The 16308-nt window shown below is 48.9% G+C and overlaps 1 protein-coding gene and 1 long non-coding RNA gene across 3 annotated transcripts in view; one reads left to right on the forward strand and one right to left on the reverse strand.

The window, feature by feature from the left end:
* Positions 1-517: 517 nt before the first annotated feature.
* Positions 518-14705, reverse strand: SUV39H1 (SUV39H1 histone lysine methyltransferase). Its single transcript, XM_079123956.1, has 6 exons — positions 14467-14705; positions 12220-12365; positions 10059-10721; positions 3118-3264; positions 2903-3032; positions 518-2175 (listed from the first exon to the last, which is right to left on the reverse strand). The coding sequence occupies exons 1-6, from the start codon at positions 14483-14485 to the stop codon at positions 2042-2044; spliced, it is 1239 nt and encodes a 412-aa protein (XP_078980082.1). The 5' UTR covers positions 14486-14705; the 3' UTR covers positions 518-2041.
* The window catches only part of LOC306651374, a 45210-nt gene continuing 35651 nt past the window's right edge, over positions 6750-16308 (forward strand). For both annotated transcript variants that reach the window (XR_013761138.1, XR_013761139.1), the window contains exons 1-2: positions 6750-6875; positions 12244-12375. This is a non-coding gene — a long non-coding RNA (uncharacterized lncRNA). The remainder of the gene's footprint in view (positions 6876-12243; positions 12376-16308) is intronic.

Genomic DNA, 16308 nt, shown 5'->3' on the forward strand with positions numbered 1-16308 from the left:
ACCCAAGACTTAATTAAGGCTAGGAGGCTTGTGTCCTAGGTACCCAGGGTATGAGGTCTCTGGGTGGTTTGGGATTGTTACCTATGTGTAGTTTTAAAAACATTTGAGTCTCATGTCACAGCTTGGGAGGTCTCTGAGCAAAACCAGAGACTTACATTCAGGTTGAGGAATGATGAAAATGGTGATTTGAAACATGGTGTCTTTGTTCTCTGCTTTATACCCTGGCACATGTAGTTGTTCAATAAATATTTGTAGAGAAAGCTTCTTCAGGCACAAGAAGTTTTCTTTTTGAATACAACAGGCAGACACTGGATTCAAAGCCTGTAAGAGCAGGAAAGGTTCAGTTCGAATTTTAGCACATTTCTTTATCTCCACTGTACTGGCGTTTTTGGCTAGTTATTTTTTGCTTATGGCAAGTGATATTGGTTTATCCATTTAGAAAGTACTGCATCTGGCTTGCTTTTAAAATGGAAGTATGAAGCAAATTTATTTTATGTCAAGCTATTTTGTAGACGATGGTGCAAGTACTACACCATAGAGGCCCAAAATAGGGTTCAAGTCAGATGGCTAAGGGGTGAGGACGACATTCCTGGGCAAACCCAATTCCCAGCCCCTCAAACCCCAAATCCCAGACCCTCAATCCCTCACATCTTGGCTTGTTCAGTCAACAATGCATTTTATTGATGCCCACTCCAGGCTGGGTAGGGCTGAGGGGTGTACAAGAGGAGAACCACATTCAGTCCATGCCTGAAGGTCAGCCTTGGGGGCAAGGGCGGGACAGACACATAGACAGACACACAGATCTGGTAGCAGGGTGCACAGTCTCACATAGGGACACTCTGGGCACAGGTAGTCAATAAAGGTTTCCTAGAGAAGACCTCACAGGGGTGGAGAACAGGGGCGAGGCAGCCATCAGAACCTTCGCCTTTTGTACATTTGTAGGCAATTAATTTGTGAGACCAGTGGACCCAAGGTGAGCACAAAGGGCTGGAGGCTGAGGCTGGTGGGAAGTAGAAGCTTTCCTCTTGCCTCACCGTATCCTAGTGGGTAAGCTTTCCCCCATTCTTGGTTTGTACTTTGCCTTCTACCACGTGGGCCCCTTCCTGGGATCCACCCCCTGGGATCCACCTTTGTGGATCAAGGCTTCCCTGAGACAATCCACATGGACCAGGTGCACCTCATCAGCTTCCCATCAATGCACATTATTTTCCTAAGTGCTATCTACGGACTATCTAGGTCTTGGTTCCAGCTCTTAGTAGTCCTAGCAGTCACCACACCCAGGGCAGGAGCCCTAGCATCCAGTGCTCCTAAGAGCTTGGGGCATCTTCTTTGTGTTCCCTGAAGGCAGAACTCAGTCCTGGCCATCTTCAGGGCTAGCAGAATCTAGATCACCTTCTTCTCACTGGTCAGTGGGCCATGGGCATCCACTTCTCAGATGTACAGCCCTGGCAGAGATCCTGACTCTTAAGGCCAACAATAGCCAGCATCATAAGCACAATGGGCAGAAACCAGCCTCAGGCTCCTGCCCTGGAAACCCCCTTTTCTTTTACTAGTATAAAGGTTCTGTGGTTGGAGAACCAGCTTCATGTCAGCTGGAAACTGGGCTCTGATGTCTGCCTTCCCTGGTGTTGCTTCCCCACACCCTGAGGTAATAGGGAGGAGGCCTGCAGCAGACCCCTCAGGCCCCAGGCAGAAACAAACATCTTTCTGTTCTGGAGCGGGGCTCACCCCTTGGACCTCCTTCACAGGTCATGAATCCCAACTGCAGAAAATCCTGATGATGGGAAAAAGGTACTTCTGAAGGTGGGCAGGGGTTTGTAAGTGCAACCCACGGATGGAGCTGGGACAGGGAAAGGGGACTCCTGGAGTTGGTCCTCACTGCAGCCCTGACCCTGGAGCAGGTAGAGCAGGCGGGGGCAGGTGGGAGCAGGTAGAGGCAGGCGAGGCCCTGGCGGTCATTCCCCCATAGGAGGGAAGCAGTGGGGGAGGGGCAGGTGGCTTCAGACTCCCCTCAGTCAGTCTGGCCTCAGACTTCGCAGGGCTAGAAGAGGTATTTGCGGCAGGATTCAGTCCCACACTTGCATTCAATACGGACCCGCTTCTTGGGGGAGCCAGGGAGCCCAGCCAGGCCAAAGTTGGAGTCCATACGGGTACTCTCCATGTCCACGGGGTCCACTGTGGAGTCACAGCCAGGAGGGGGAGGGAGGGGATTTGTTAGAAGGCCTGGATGAAGCATCCTGTTACCCTTTATACCAGGAGACCCATGGATCTTGGGAGCTGGAAGCAGGTTTAGGATTTAAATTAGGAGGGATCATCTTAGGGATGACGGTTTAGGGCTAGAACTTGAGCATAGCACCAAAGGGGTATTCAGCCCAGAGGTTAAGGGTTATTGGGAGAAGTGGGTAGCTGTCAGGGAACCAGGAGGGTTATGTCAGATGGGGAATGAAAGGCCCCCTGGGTAGGAGCATTTGAACCCTACTGCCCCATATCCACCCTGAGTATCTCAGGGATGGCTAATCTGTCAAGGAAGGGACTGGTTTTCCAAAGGCTTGGATTAAGAAAGGTCACAGGCGGCTAGAGTGGAGAGGGGCAGGGGCAGTTCAGTCCAGATGGGAGCCAGAAGTGCCTTAACTCTCCAGTCACATGTCTTCTCCCAGGAGGCCTGAGAGAAGATGGGACAAGTAGCTCTGGATTGGCGCTCAGGGGGTAAAAATGTTGGGGCACCATGGGGGAGGCAGGGTTCTAAGAGTCTTGACAGGAGACTGGGAATCAAGAGGAGCATCTTAAAGCTCCAGCTAAAGCACTTCCCTTGCTTCCCCCAGTGACTGGTGTGCCTTGGGGTGGGGTCCTCACCATCCCCCATCACCATGTACCCTTGCCCTTGGGCCCTTGCCACCCCCACCTTGCATGTTGTAATCAAAGGTGAGCTCCTCGCCTGCCCGGATGGTTCTTGTGGCAAAGAAAGCAATGCGGGGCAGCCGCTCATCAAGGTTGTCTATGAAGACGTTGTACACCTGTAGGTTGGGGTCACACTGGGCGAGAAAGAACAGTGGGAGGGTGAGGAGGGGCCCTGGCCTGCCCTTCCCAACCCCCTCCCCACCTGCCGGGAGCACCCACACTATGGTTGACAAAGTGAGAGATGTTGCCATAATAGGCAGCATCCACAGTATACACGTCCTCCACGTAGTCCAGGTCGAAGAGGTAGGTGGCACCCTGACGATCATAGATCTGGCCCCGCCGTTCCGCCTCCTCTGAGGTAATGATCTGGGAAAAGGGTGAGGGAGATGGTAATCAAGGTTCAGGATAGCCAGTCCTGCTCCTGACCCCAGTGGCCTGGCCTCCTGGGAAGAGAAGAGCAGTGAGCAGGAGGTACCCCCACCCCAAACACATGGGGGACTGTAATGCAATGGGTCTGTTAGCCCTATCAGAGGCTGCCCACTTGCCCACTCCCCCTTAAGCCTCTGGATGGCAGGAAGAATCTCTCAATGGTGGCAGGAGGAGTGGCGGGGGGCGTTTAGAGTGAAATGAAAGAAACAAAACTGCACCTTCTGTTGCCCAGTGAGACTGCCTGAGATGTCCCAGAGCCTGCTGAACCCTTGGGACAGAGCAATACAGGGACAGAGACACACAGAGAGACCCAGAGCAAGGGCAAAAAAGAATGAGGGCTGGGGTATCATAGGGAGACGGGGGAAAAACCTGATACAGGACAAGAGGGTAGGGGCTAGTGCAAGGCCCAGCACAACGGAAAGCCAGGTGGCCAGAAAGACATAGGAACCGGGCGAAGAAAGAGGCCTGTGATGGTGAGGAAAAGGGCCTGAGTGAATGGGCAAGAGACTCACACAAGAGAACTAGAAGCAGAGACAGAGTGAGAAACATATATGATGTTTGTATGAAAGCCCAGAGTGAAGACCAAGGTTCCTGGAGAAAGTCCAAGGCCAAGATCCCTGAGAGTCTGAGATGGCTGGCAAGGTGATGCCCTAAACTTAAGATACTGAATGACAAGACAATGAGAGTAAGCACAAAAAGTGGGAATGAAAGAAAGGAAACCAAAGTGCAGATGGCAGAAGCCCTCCTTCAGAGCAGTGCCAACAACTGGGACTGGGAGAGCAGTAGGCACCTCCTCCCGTGCCAACTTCCCAGCTGGGTCCCCTATTGTCCTAGTGAACTTAAAGCTGCTCCACCAGCCCAGCTCTGACCTGTCCTCGCCTCCTAAATGCTGTTGATGGATTCCATTCCATACTCAAACAGATCTCTCTTCTCTGGCCGCAGGTCTCCTCTCCTCCCACTCCAGGGCCAATAACTACATCCTCGGGCAGTGCATGTGGCTGACTATGCCCTTCTCTGGATGGGGGTCCCACTGTACCCAAGTCTGCCTCCTCCTCAGCCTGGGGTCCCCCCACTCCTGGGTTTTCTCCTGCCTTTCTTCCCAACCCCTAGAGACAAGTGCCAGAACTGTGTACAACCCATATCCAGATCTGCAATAACTACTTTTTTTCCCCTTCTGCTCTCTAGCACAGTAACCTGTGCTCTGTTCAAGTGCCATACTTCAGGCAGCTCTAATGCTCCCTTCCCCCATACCTCTTATTCCTTCCCTCTTCCTTCCTAAGAGATCCACTGCCCACCCCTTAGCCACTTGCCAACAGTAAACACAAACCCAAGACCCTTCCCTACCCTCCCTCATGTGGCCTGGGGACCATGCTTTTCCAGCTTTCAAATCTGTCCACTTCCATGTGTGACCACTCTGTGTTCTCCAGTGATGGCCATACTGACTCAGTATGCCCTTACCTCCAGCCTATGCTATATGCCAAGTGCTAATCAACTTTGCTTTCATGAAACCCAGATTTGCCCAGGGGCCACACTGCTCACCACACCCTGTTCCACTCATTTCCTAGAGGAAATTAGCTCCTTCACACACAATTTGGTTTTTTGTTTACTCATTCATTTTTTCTTTTGTATTTGTGGTGTTTGGGATGGAACCCAGGAACTGTACATACTAATAAGCATGTGTTCTCCTGCTGAGCTACACCCCCAGTCCATTTGGTGGATTTGTGTTAAGGATTGAGGCCTACACTGTGCTTAGTCCCAGGGGGCAGAGGTCAGAGTCTGGTGGGGGAGACACAGAGCACAGGCCTCATCCCTACCCTTAGGTGTTACAGAGAAATGGAGTCAAGATACCCAGAGTACAAGATGTTGAACAGGAAACACAGTGCTAAGGGGGAATTTGAGGGGGAATGCAAGACATATATTCTCTAAAGCAAGCTGTAGCTCATAAAATGGCATTGCCACCAGAAGTGGGACTCTCCTGAGGGATGCAACAAAAGTCACAGGAAGCTGGGCAAAGTGGCACACACCTGTAATCCCGGTGACTCAGGAGGCTAAGGCAGGAGGATTGCAAGTTCAAAGCCAGCCTCAGCAATTTAGCAAGGCCTTCTCTCTAAATAAATAGGGTTGGGAATGTGGCTCAGTGGTTAAGCACCCCTGGGTTCAATCCTTAAAAAAAAAAAAAAAGCCACAGGAACATGGTGAGGTGATGTTTGCAGAGGTCAGTCTCCCTACACCTCCTGGAGAATATATATGTGTTCTACTTTGTGGTGTTGGCTCATATGGGACTGCTCTGGGTCTCCACCTTCCCAGCCCACCTCAGAAGCCAGCAGCCTCTCATTAAACCCTGAGATCAAAGGGCAGCCTCTTCAGCTCACTAGCATAGTGGCTACTATCTGAACCATCTTTTTAATTGTATCCCCTCCCCAAGCCAGGGGTAATGCCTCCCTGGGTTCCATCTTCCCGCCTGTTCTGCTCCTACCTGCTCCCCCAGTCTCACCAAGAGTGAGTCATACTATAAGCCCTCCAGGGCACAAACGGTTGCTTCTCTCTTACCTTCTTTTTAGTCCCACTCTGTAGTAGGTGGTTAACCCTGAAAACCTGGGAATAAATTTACCCCAATTCCTGCCCCCTATTAGCTCTGTAGACCATTGGGAAGACAGTCTAGGAGCTGGCAGCTTAGGCTGCCAATGTGAATGGGAATTAGAAGACTTGGAGTCAGCTGCCTCTCTTCCCCTCCTGGATGTGGGATCCTAAATGTTCTCTCTCTGCCTGTGTCCTCAGCCAAAAAGAAAAAAACAAAACCAAAAAGGCCAATAGGCCTGGCAGAGCACCAGTTATAGACACTGGGTCCTTTTTTAATGTTTATTTTTTTTTACTTATTTTTGTGTGGTGCTGAGGATCAAACCTAGTGCCTCACACATGCTAGGTAAGCACTCTACCACTGAGCCACAACCCCAGCCCCTGGGCCTTTTTTTTTCCTCTTGCTCACTTTACTGGCTTTGTGACTCTGAGAAAGTTACTAAACCTCATTGGCCCTCCATTTTTGCATCTATGGAATGGGAATGACAATGACAAAATCCCAACTGGACAGGACCTGTGTAAAGACCAAACGAGATCATGGAGGAGCCTGGGATATGGCCCAGTGGTAGAATGCTACCCTAGCATGCTCCAAGACCTGTCTTCCATCTCCAGCATGGTAAAAAAAAAAAAAAAGAGAGAGAGAGAGAGAGAAACACACAAAAACAAAAAAACTAGATCATGGATACAAATGTGAACATAGATAGGAAGTGTTTTTTTTAGGAACAGAGAAACGTAATGAGTAGTTGAGTGTTGTACCTTATTTTATGAACCCTTTACCAAGAGAGGAAAAACTGCTAATTAAATGATATAGTATCATTTAATTAATTAAGACTTATCTTCATTTCGGAGATATTAAACTATGAAGAGTACATGTTTAAGAATGCATAAAATGTGCTAACATCCTCTGCTGGGTGTGGATGGAAATGCTCTGCAAAAATGTCAGTGTGGACCAAACAAGGAAGAGTGCAAAGGTGCAAAGGAGTAAAGGGTTGCTTATATGGCAGGAACTGTCGAAGCAGATTGTCAGTGTCCCCAGAGGGGAAGGAGAGCATGGGATCCAGGTTTCATAGCACCCTGGAAGTATCTGGGGCAGTGCTACATAATAAAGTAATATTTCTGTGATGAAATATATGAATATTCACCCCAAATAGAATAACAAAGACTATAAATAGGCCCTTATGAGGTCAGGTTGGGATCTGTAGCTAGATGGGTTACAAAAAACCCTTTCACTTTCTGAGCATTTTGGATTTTACTGACTTTTGAACTCTACCAGCTAAGACCCAAGGCTTACTGTGTACTGAGTACTGTTTTACATAAAATAACTAGTTAAGACAGGAACAGTGGCCCACACCTGTAATACCAGTAGCTTAGGAGGCTGAGGCAGGAGGATCGAGTTCAAAGCCGGAAGCCAGACTCAGCAACTTAGCAAGGCCCTAAGTAACTCAGCGAGACCCTGACTCTAAAAATTAATATAAAAAAGGACTTGGGATGTGTCTCAGTGGTAAAGCACCCCTGGGTTCAATCCCTGGTACAAAAAAAAAAAAAAAACAAAACCTAGTTAAATCTAGTTAAATGTTCCTAACAAGAGAGACAAGAGAGACCCAGTAATGTAAAGGAAGGTGATCATGGGAAAGGAAAAAAACAGGGAGCTACTACTGGGGAATGAGATTGAGTAAATTATGCTATGTACAGATATGAATATATCAACATGAATTCCTCTATTATATATAACTATAATGCACCAATAATTTTTTTTGATGGTACTGGGGATTGAACCAGGGCCTTGTGCATGCAAGGCAAGCACTCTACCAACTGAGCCATATCCCCAGCCCAAATGTTTTTAAACAAATGCCACTAACAAGTATACAAGGTGGGTACTGTTATCAATCCCATTTTTCAGACTAGAAAACTGAGAGAGAGATGATGAGGGATGCAATCTCAGGCACGCTAGCTCCAGGGGTCACCCTCCTACCCGCTTTGCTATGCTACCCCTTCCAAGGCCATGTAGGAAGATGAATTTGGTTCTGGCAGGGTTTGGAGACCTGTTGCATCACTGGGAGGAATCATAGGTCGTAGGATGCCGGAGGGGGCCTGAAAGTCACTGAATGTAGCCAAGTGGGAGATCAAGGAACTGTGAAGAGAATGTGTGGAGAGTGGGAAAAGTGAGAAACAGGTGAGAAGGCCCCTGAAAATCTTGCTGTTTCTGGCATGGAGGAGTGAGGACATTAAGCCCAGTGAACTCAGGCTGTTTGTGGTCTATAGGGCTCTTCCTCCTGCAGAAACTTGTGTGTTTTCTTCCATTCAGCATGGTTAGGTCAAAATGTTTCCTGCTCAAGAGAGCATCTAGGACTGCCCAGGGCCTGAGATCTAGATATCTTTCTCTCTACACCTGTCAGGGGCCATCCATAGTAAGCATGCATCCTTCTCCAGATGGCTGAGGTCCCTTCTGGGGTCTAGTGATCTCCAGAATATCAGGTTACTAAGAGTGTGCAAACTTCCAAGCCTGTCAGGGTAATCACCAGTATAGACCTAAGCTCCAGGCTGTCCAGATCCATTTGGGGTAAGGACACGTCTTTTTCCTGACTCAGGACAGTGTGGGTGTGAACACTTCCTAAGTCAGGGCCCTCTGTAGTATGGAGAGCTTAAGCCCTTCCTCCAGGTCTTTGGGTTACTCTAGGATGTGGATATCTCTTTCTGCAGATTCTGAGGATCCCTCCCCCTGCTAGGAGGAACCCTCTGGGTGTGGACACCTACTCCTTCCTCCAGACTGTCTGGCCCTCCAGCATGTGGCCGTTTCCTCTGGCAGACCATCTGGGGTGTTGGTTGTCCCCTTGTCCAGACTGTTATGTCCTTCTGTGGTGTAGACTGTTCTGCCTCTAGACTCTCTGAGGTCTGGCTTTCTCTACTCTCTGGTTCCTCAAAATGGGAGCCTCTCCTCACTATCAGTGTCATTACTACAATGTGGACACCCTTAGGTTTGTGTCCCTCAGGCCAGTTTCTGTCACTTCTCAACCATATGAGACCCCTGAGGAACCTATGGAAATATATGGAGGTATTTGGGGTTGTCATGACTACAAGGCACACTCAGATTTAGATGGTCAAGGTTCAGAGATGCTAAATATATTCCAATGCATGAGACAGGTATACATAAAAAAGAACTGCTCCCCCACAAATGCTCACCATGTACTATGTCAGGAGGTGACACTTTGTTACAGTCCCTTGCAGATTACTCACCTAGACCCCTTCTGTTTTGCACCTGAGCACAAGGCTAAAGCACACATACCCCCCATGCCTCCCTTGCACTGAGGTAAGGCCTGTGACTCAGTTCCAGTCAACAGAGTGTGGGCAGAAGTGATGTGCACTGCATCCAGACCTGAGCCATTAGAACCCTCCCCATCTGTCTCCCACTGGGCCTGCCTGCCAGGCAATGCTGAGAATCTAGAAATGACTTAGAGACTCAAAAGCACAGGAAAGTCACAAGAGGGAAAGAACCTGAATGTTGGAGTCACTATGAAATGATGCCCACCAAAACACCCACACTGGACCATTCATGAGCAAACTAACTTTGATGTGCACAGCCACTAAGATTTGGGGGTTGTACATTACAGCAGCTGGCCTGGCTAATGTACCCTGTCTTTCCCCAGGGTGACCTGAAAGTCTACAGGAGGTAGCCAACCTCTGTTTAAGGAGTATCTCCATTCTATTCTAGAGTTTTCATCTTCCTTTTGTGTAGTGTAGGGAAAGGTGTTTCCTTGGGCAGATGCTGCTTGTGATAAGATCGCCCCTTGTGAGATGAGAAGGGGGCATGCCTTTTCAGGTGATACAACCCTGTGCTTTCAGACCACATGGCCTCTGAAAGAATTACGCCCTGTGTCTCAGTTCCCACTTTCTTTCTTTGCTAGGTATCCTTATGAAGCCACCCTGTCCAGAAGTACTTCAATGTTCTTTTCACTACCAGCATGGTTGCGCTGATGTGTACTAGCTTGGAATACTAGTCCCTGTCAGAATGTTGCTATGACACTCAGAACCACCACTCAGGCCTTTCCCACAAGGAAAGCAGGGAAGTTTCAAATACACAGTGCGGAAGCTGGGTGTGCACATTGCAAATGCATGGTAGGAAAAGCTACACACACGCCCAAGTCCCATCTCCCTACCTCTCCCACATACTCCATGACGAAGCTGTTCTTGCGGATCTTCTCCAGCGTACGTACACCCCAGCCGCGCCCATCATCTGTGCGGAAGATGCAGAGATCATAGCGGATGCCCTTCTGTACGACGCGGTTGGGGCAGTCATAGCCACAGCGGCAGCGGGAGTTGCACTCGTAGATGGGCAGCCCTGCTCGCAGCCGCACCTGGCCTTGGTTATTGTAGGCAAACTTGTGCAGGGATGCCCCAGGGCAGCAGCCTCCAGCTGGTGCCCACAGACAGTCCTGACACTCGCAGCCTACAGCCACCTGGTTGAGGGTAATGCCCTCACCAACACGGTACTCATTGATATACACGAAGGCCCGTGGGGGGCCATCCAGGTCCACCTCGTTTTCCACAGTAATGCGTCCTAGGTGGCTGCGCTTGGCATTGAGCTCCTGCTCCCAGCGCTGAAGCGCCCGCCTCTGTTTGGCCTTCTGCACTAGGTAGTTGGCCAAGCTTGGGTCCAGGTGCCGGGGTGGCTTCAACCGGTGATGCCGCCGAAGCAGCTCTTTTTCTAAGTCTTTGTGGAACTGCTTGAGAATGCGCACACATTTGAGATTCTGCCGTGGCTCCCAGGTGCTCTCTGAGTCAGGGTATCCACGCCACTTTACCAGGTAATACTCTTGTTCCTGTTGGAGGGGGCAGAGGTTTGGGGTCACCATAAGTGGTAAGACCTGTGGGACAATGGAGACCATCCATCCCTTCCCACCCCTCTTCTGGAATGATTCTATGCAGTAGCTAGAAAGCATGAAGCTCTGGAATAAGGATTATTAGGTTTAACTCCCACTCTTCCCCCTTACTATCTGTTCAAATTCCTACTTTTTTGGTACCAGGAATTGAGCCCAGTGGTGCTTAACCATTAAGCAACATCCCCAGCCCTTTTTATATTTTATTTTGGGACAGAGTCTCATTAAGTTGCTTTAGGGCCTCACTAAGTTGTGAGGCTGGCTTTAAATTCGCAATCCTCCCACCTCAGCCTCTCAAGCCTCTGAGATTACAGGCACGTACCACCATGCCCAGTTGCTACTTTTCATGCAATCTCCCAAATCTACTCCCTCCTCTGTCTTCCCCATCATTTCTTCCTTCCTTCTTGCTATTTTGGCCCCAAATCCGAAAGTCATCCTTGACTCATCATTTTTCACATACCCCACATCTACCTTCAGCACATCCTGTTAGCCCCACCTTCCAAACTCATGTAGAATCTGACCCCTTCAAACTACCTAATCACCATTATGGCTCTCCAAGCCCCAGGAGCCCAGGAGCCATCTCACTGGTCCCCATTTCTGCCCTTGTCCCTATATGCTGTTCTGCACAAAGCGGCCAGAGGGAGCTTTTATTGCTGGGATGCAGCTAGAGGACAGAGTTTAATAGCACAGATTCTAAAGTTAGACATCTGGGTACAAATCGTCCATCTGTAGCTCCCTGGCTGTGTTGCCTTAAGCAAGTTAATTTAACTTTGTTGGGCCTCAGTTTCCTTGAGTGCAACAAAGAAAATAGCTAACATTTTTCTACCATGTATAAAGTAGCAGGTACTGGTCTAAGCAACTGACATGTCCTAGTAACAAATTTAATCCTCACAACTCTGTATGAGGTAGATACTACTAGTCCTCCCTGTTTTACAGACAAGGAAAATGAAGTCCTGAGAGTTTGGGTAATTACTCAGTCAGGGTTTGAACCCAAGCACACTGGCTCCAGTCTGCTCACCTAACTATCCTGGCTTACCTCCTCCAGCAATCATTAACTGTTGCCACTTACACAGCGCAGTGGGAGGATTAAATGAGTTTCTGAGAGGAAGTGCCTGGCAGGCTGAAAGTGCTCAATAACCATTCGCTATCATCATCTCCCCTCCTGGGCTCAGCATCTCATCTCTGCAATTGTTTTGTATTTCTAGGGTGGTAGAAGAAAGATTTATTTGGGAATTTGTTCTGGCTTCTGTTGCCCTCAAAAAACCACTTGAGTTTCCCCACCTGTAAAATGGGGATAAGTGGGTCTCTTCTTCTTTTTTCCCCCCCTCAGGAAGGAGCAGAGGAGAAAATTCTCTTTGGAAACAAAGGAGGGCAATGAGAGGCAAAGAGGCAATTTCCTTGAGACCCACTCTCTCCCAGGACATGTTGGGCCCAGACTCACTCGGATCTTCTTGTAATCACACAGGTACTCCACTTCAAAGTCATAGAGGTTCCTCTTAGAGATGCCAAGGGCGGGGCAGGACAGTTTGGCCAGGCGGCACAGATCTTGCAACTGATTCCAAGAGGACTTGCAACACACACTGCAGCCTGGAACAAGGTGGGTGAAAGTAGCTGTTAGTGGGCAGCCTGGCCGAGCCAGGGATCTAGGAGGACCCCAGATCCTCTCTGGGACATCATAAGGGCTGCTGCCTAGGAGTCAGAGAAATTTAATATACAGGCTTTGTCTATTTAAGGCTGAGACCTTTAAATGTGTCTTTTCCTTGAATCCCAATGCTTAAGGTCCAAGGCTATCCCTGCAGCAGGGGTCAAGGTAGGATTTGTTACAGGCATAGTCCCAAAGGAATCTACTCCCAGAGCTTCTAACTCCTACACTATTCTGAAAACCTACCTTCAGTTCAAGACCAGCTCATCCTTCTCTCCACTTTGCAAAAGAAAGAGACCAACCCCCCCATCTCAGCAGGGTGCACTGCCCTAAGGCAGGTGGGGTAGGGATGGGATTAAAACCTCCAGGGCACCAAACAAAGGCGTAACTGGAAAGACTGGTCTTCTATACCTTATCTGTAACTCCTGGGCCAGATGTGTTTTGTAATTCACATTTTGAGGGATTGTACAAGTACAGTTCTAGGTATACCCCATTTATTAAGCTAACTTCCCTAGTGTGTTCAGGGTCCTCAAGCTATATCAAACATTTCTGCAGCAAAAGTATGAGTTTTCCACATTAAATAGGAAAAAAGATATGGGATAAAGATGTAGGATAATTTCATTGAATAATCCAACTTTTTAAAATCTCCTTTTACCATGAATGGTATCAAATTTAAGAAAAAGATACACATTTTCAGGGCTTTTAGATTTTTTGAATTATAAATAAAAAATATAGAATGATACTACATTACAAAAAGCTTCCTTTAATGACAGTCTGTGGCACCTTAAATACACAAAGTAAAATTTTTCACAATGCTACATTTTAACTTTATCTCATTCACAATAGGTGAAAGATGTAGAGCTTGAGCAAAGGGCTGTGCTCTGAATTCAGGAACACACAATGCAATATAGGTTAGTGACATACATTCCTTTAAATATATCTGAAATGTTCCTGGGGGGGGTTCAGCAATTTTTTTTCAAAACACAGGGATGTAAAAATGCATATATTTCTTATTCAAGGCACATCTTTCATTAATGTGCTTAAGAAGCCATTTTATGAAATTGTTACAAAACACATGATTCAGAGTAACTAGTTCACATCCTATTCTACCTTTTAAAGAAACATTTCTTATTTCGCCCGCCCATGATAAGCACTGAACATTTAACTTAATGATGAAATACTCTAGATGTCAACCTAAAAACATAGAAGAGCCATTCAGAATTATTTTGTGTGCAACTTCCCCCCACTTAGCAAGGCCTAGTGGAGACTGAACCTGTGCTCACACTACTCTATGTGATGCCTCCCTTCCAAAGCCCTTAACTTGCATTTGAAACCCCACTGAAGTGGTCCAAACTAACATCTCCAGCTGCTGGCTCTGCACTGACCAGCGCTTTACTCTCCTATACCTCAGAGGTCCCGCTCCCACTTGTGGAATCCACCCTTCCTCAAAGCTTTATTCATGCAGAGGAACCCCCCAACACACAAATCACCCCTCTTTCACCACACACGGGGGAGTCCAGTACTACTCTTAGGGAGGCCCCATTCCCTTCTCTGAGGGGAATCCTCTACTCCAAACCCTTCCCACATCACGCAGAGAAGGCTATACGCTCCTTGCTAAAGATTCGTCAGTCCCCCAACTCTAAGTGAGTGATGCGTCCCCCTTCTCTTCCCTCCCCTTCCGGCGTCTCGCGTGGACACCGAAAGGGTAACGGTCACCGGGGGCCAATTTTCCCGCGCGCGGGCGCGGCCTCCCCGACAAGACCCCGCGCGTGCGCGACCCGGTCCTGTCGCGATCTGCTGCGCGCCACCCTCCCAGGTCCCCACTTAGCCCCGCGCCCGACTCATTCTGAAGCGCGCGCCCCCTCCTCTCAGCCCCGCCCAGCCCCGCGCGCCAGGCCCGCGCTCCTTGAGCCCTATCCTTTCCGCCCTGGGCTTCCGGCTCTCGGCTCCGTGGTCTCGGACGCCGGGACCCCGAGCCCGCTACACCACCCCTCCAGCCCACCCGGCCCGGCCAACGGGCCCGTGCCTCCGCCGCCACTGCTTCACCTTTTAAATTTTCCGCCATCTTTCCCCACGGCTAACGACATTCGGGCCTAGCCGGCCTCGCGAGAAGAGAGCTCGCGCGGGCGTGGCCGGGAACGCGCAGCCTATTGGCCGTGCCTCCCCGCCAGCAGCCCCCGCGCGGACCAACCGGCGAGCCGTGACCGTACCCCTCCCCACCACCGGCTCGGTCCCGGAGGCGGGTGCTCGCCGCGTTTTCCCAGAGTGCGTCTGGGCGGCGGCGACGACGGTGACGGCGGTGCCTGAGGTTGCTTCAGGCCCTACCCGTACGCCGGTCTGTCTGTCACGCTGATAGCCAATCACGTCGTCAGCCAGTTATACGGGGGATTCTCTGTTCTGTCAGACCCCCAATTACCTCAGTCTGTCAGTCCGTCCTCACATTTTAACCCCAAGCATTCCGTGATTCCCAGGGTGGACTAGTGCCACTTTTAGCTGCTCAATCAGTCAAAGCAGACCGTAGGTCAGTCACCCTAGACAGGTGTCCATTCAGACCTGTCTCCCCATTCACTCTCTCTGTATGAGAGAGTGTCTGTCAATAGTAGCATCCATTTGTGCCCTTTGGTGCTGTAAGCCAGTAAGTCTGTCTTTACCTCAAACCGTCCCCATCATATTTTCAGCCAGTTAAGCAGTCCTCCTCCCCATCTACCCTTGCCCTGTAACCACCTGTGGTTCCCCCAAGAACAAACCTCATAAACTACAGTATTCAGCCTTGCCTCAGGAAGGCTGGGATTAAGTTAGAATAAACTGTCATTGTCAGTTTCTAATATAGCCCTGTCTAACAGTCACACGTCAATTGGTCGCTGCATTTCCCTCAGGTTATTCCTTATTTACATCAAGAGCAGTCAACATCAAGCTAGCCCTTAAAGCAAATAGTCACAGCGACTAGAGGTATGATGCAGTCTCCTGGCTACCTGTTAGTAGGTCACTTGGTGTATAAGGAAAACCTGGTGTAGGAGGAGAACTGGCTGCTGAAGGTGGAAGGTGTGGAAAGATTAAAGAGCTAGACAGATCCAAGATTACATAAAGTCCAATTCAATAGGGATTTGCAGACAGAAGCACATGTTAGGTGACAGCAAGGCAGGAGAATCTCCATACCCTGAGACAGGAAGAAGGTCTTTATATGCTAAGCTGGGTGAGGCCAACCAGAATATCCCTGGGTTTTCACAAAAAAAAAAAAAAAAAAAAGCTACTAATACATTCAATGTCAGTCAAAAAAAAATCTGGGCATCAGAAGTCAGCATGAAATGCTTGCCTGATTTATCTTAATGATTTTTTTATCCTATAGGGGTTTTTAAAAAATATTTTTTAGTTTTCAATGGATTTTTATTATTTATTTATTTATATGTGGTGCTGAGAATTGAACCCAGTTCCTCACACATACAAGGCAAGTGCTCTACCACTGAGCTACAACCCCACCCCCTATAGGGTTTTAAATAAGTGCTAAGGTTATCTGGTAGGCAAGATGGCTGTTATAACCAAGATGGCTTTAGTCATGTCAAGCTGGATTTCTACAGCCAGTCTGCCATTTCTCAGGCAAGGTATCCCCACTGCAGGTCAGTCAATTGGTATCTTCTGATGTGTTGGATGCCTCAGAGAGGCTGAGATTTTATCAGGGCAGACAGTCCATACCTACAGTCAAGGAGTCAGGAAGCTATGTTTATCAATAAGCTGGCTTGTGACTTGTCTCATTCAATCTACCCCTCACCATATTGTCAGTCAGCCAGGTAGTCATTCTCTGCATCTCATTGATCACACCACCTGTGGGGTGATCAGTAGGTCAGAGGACACAGCCAGGCCCTCAAGCATGTGATGCAGTCAGGGTGGACA

This window comes from Sciurus vulgaris (genome assembly GCF_902686455.1).
Source record: "Sciurus vulgaris genome assembly, chromosome: X".
Lineage (NCBI taxonomy): Eukaryota > Metazoa > Chordata > Mammalia > Rodentia > Sciuridae > Sciurus > Sciurus vulgaris.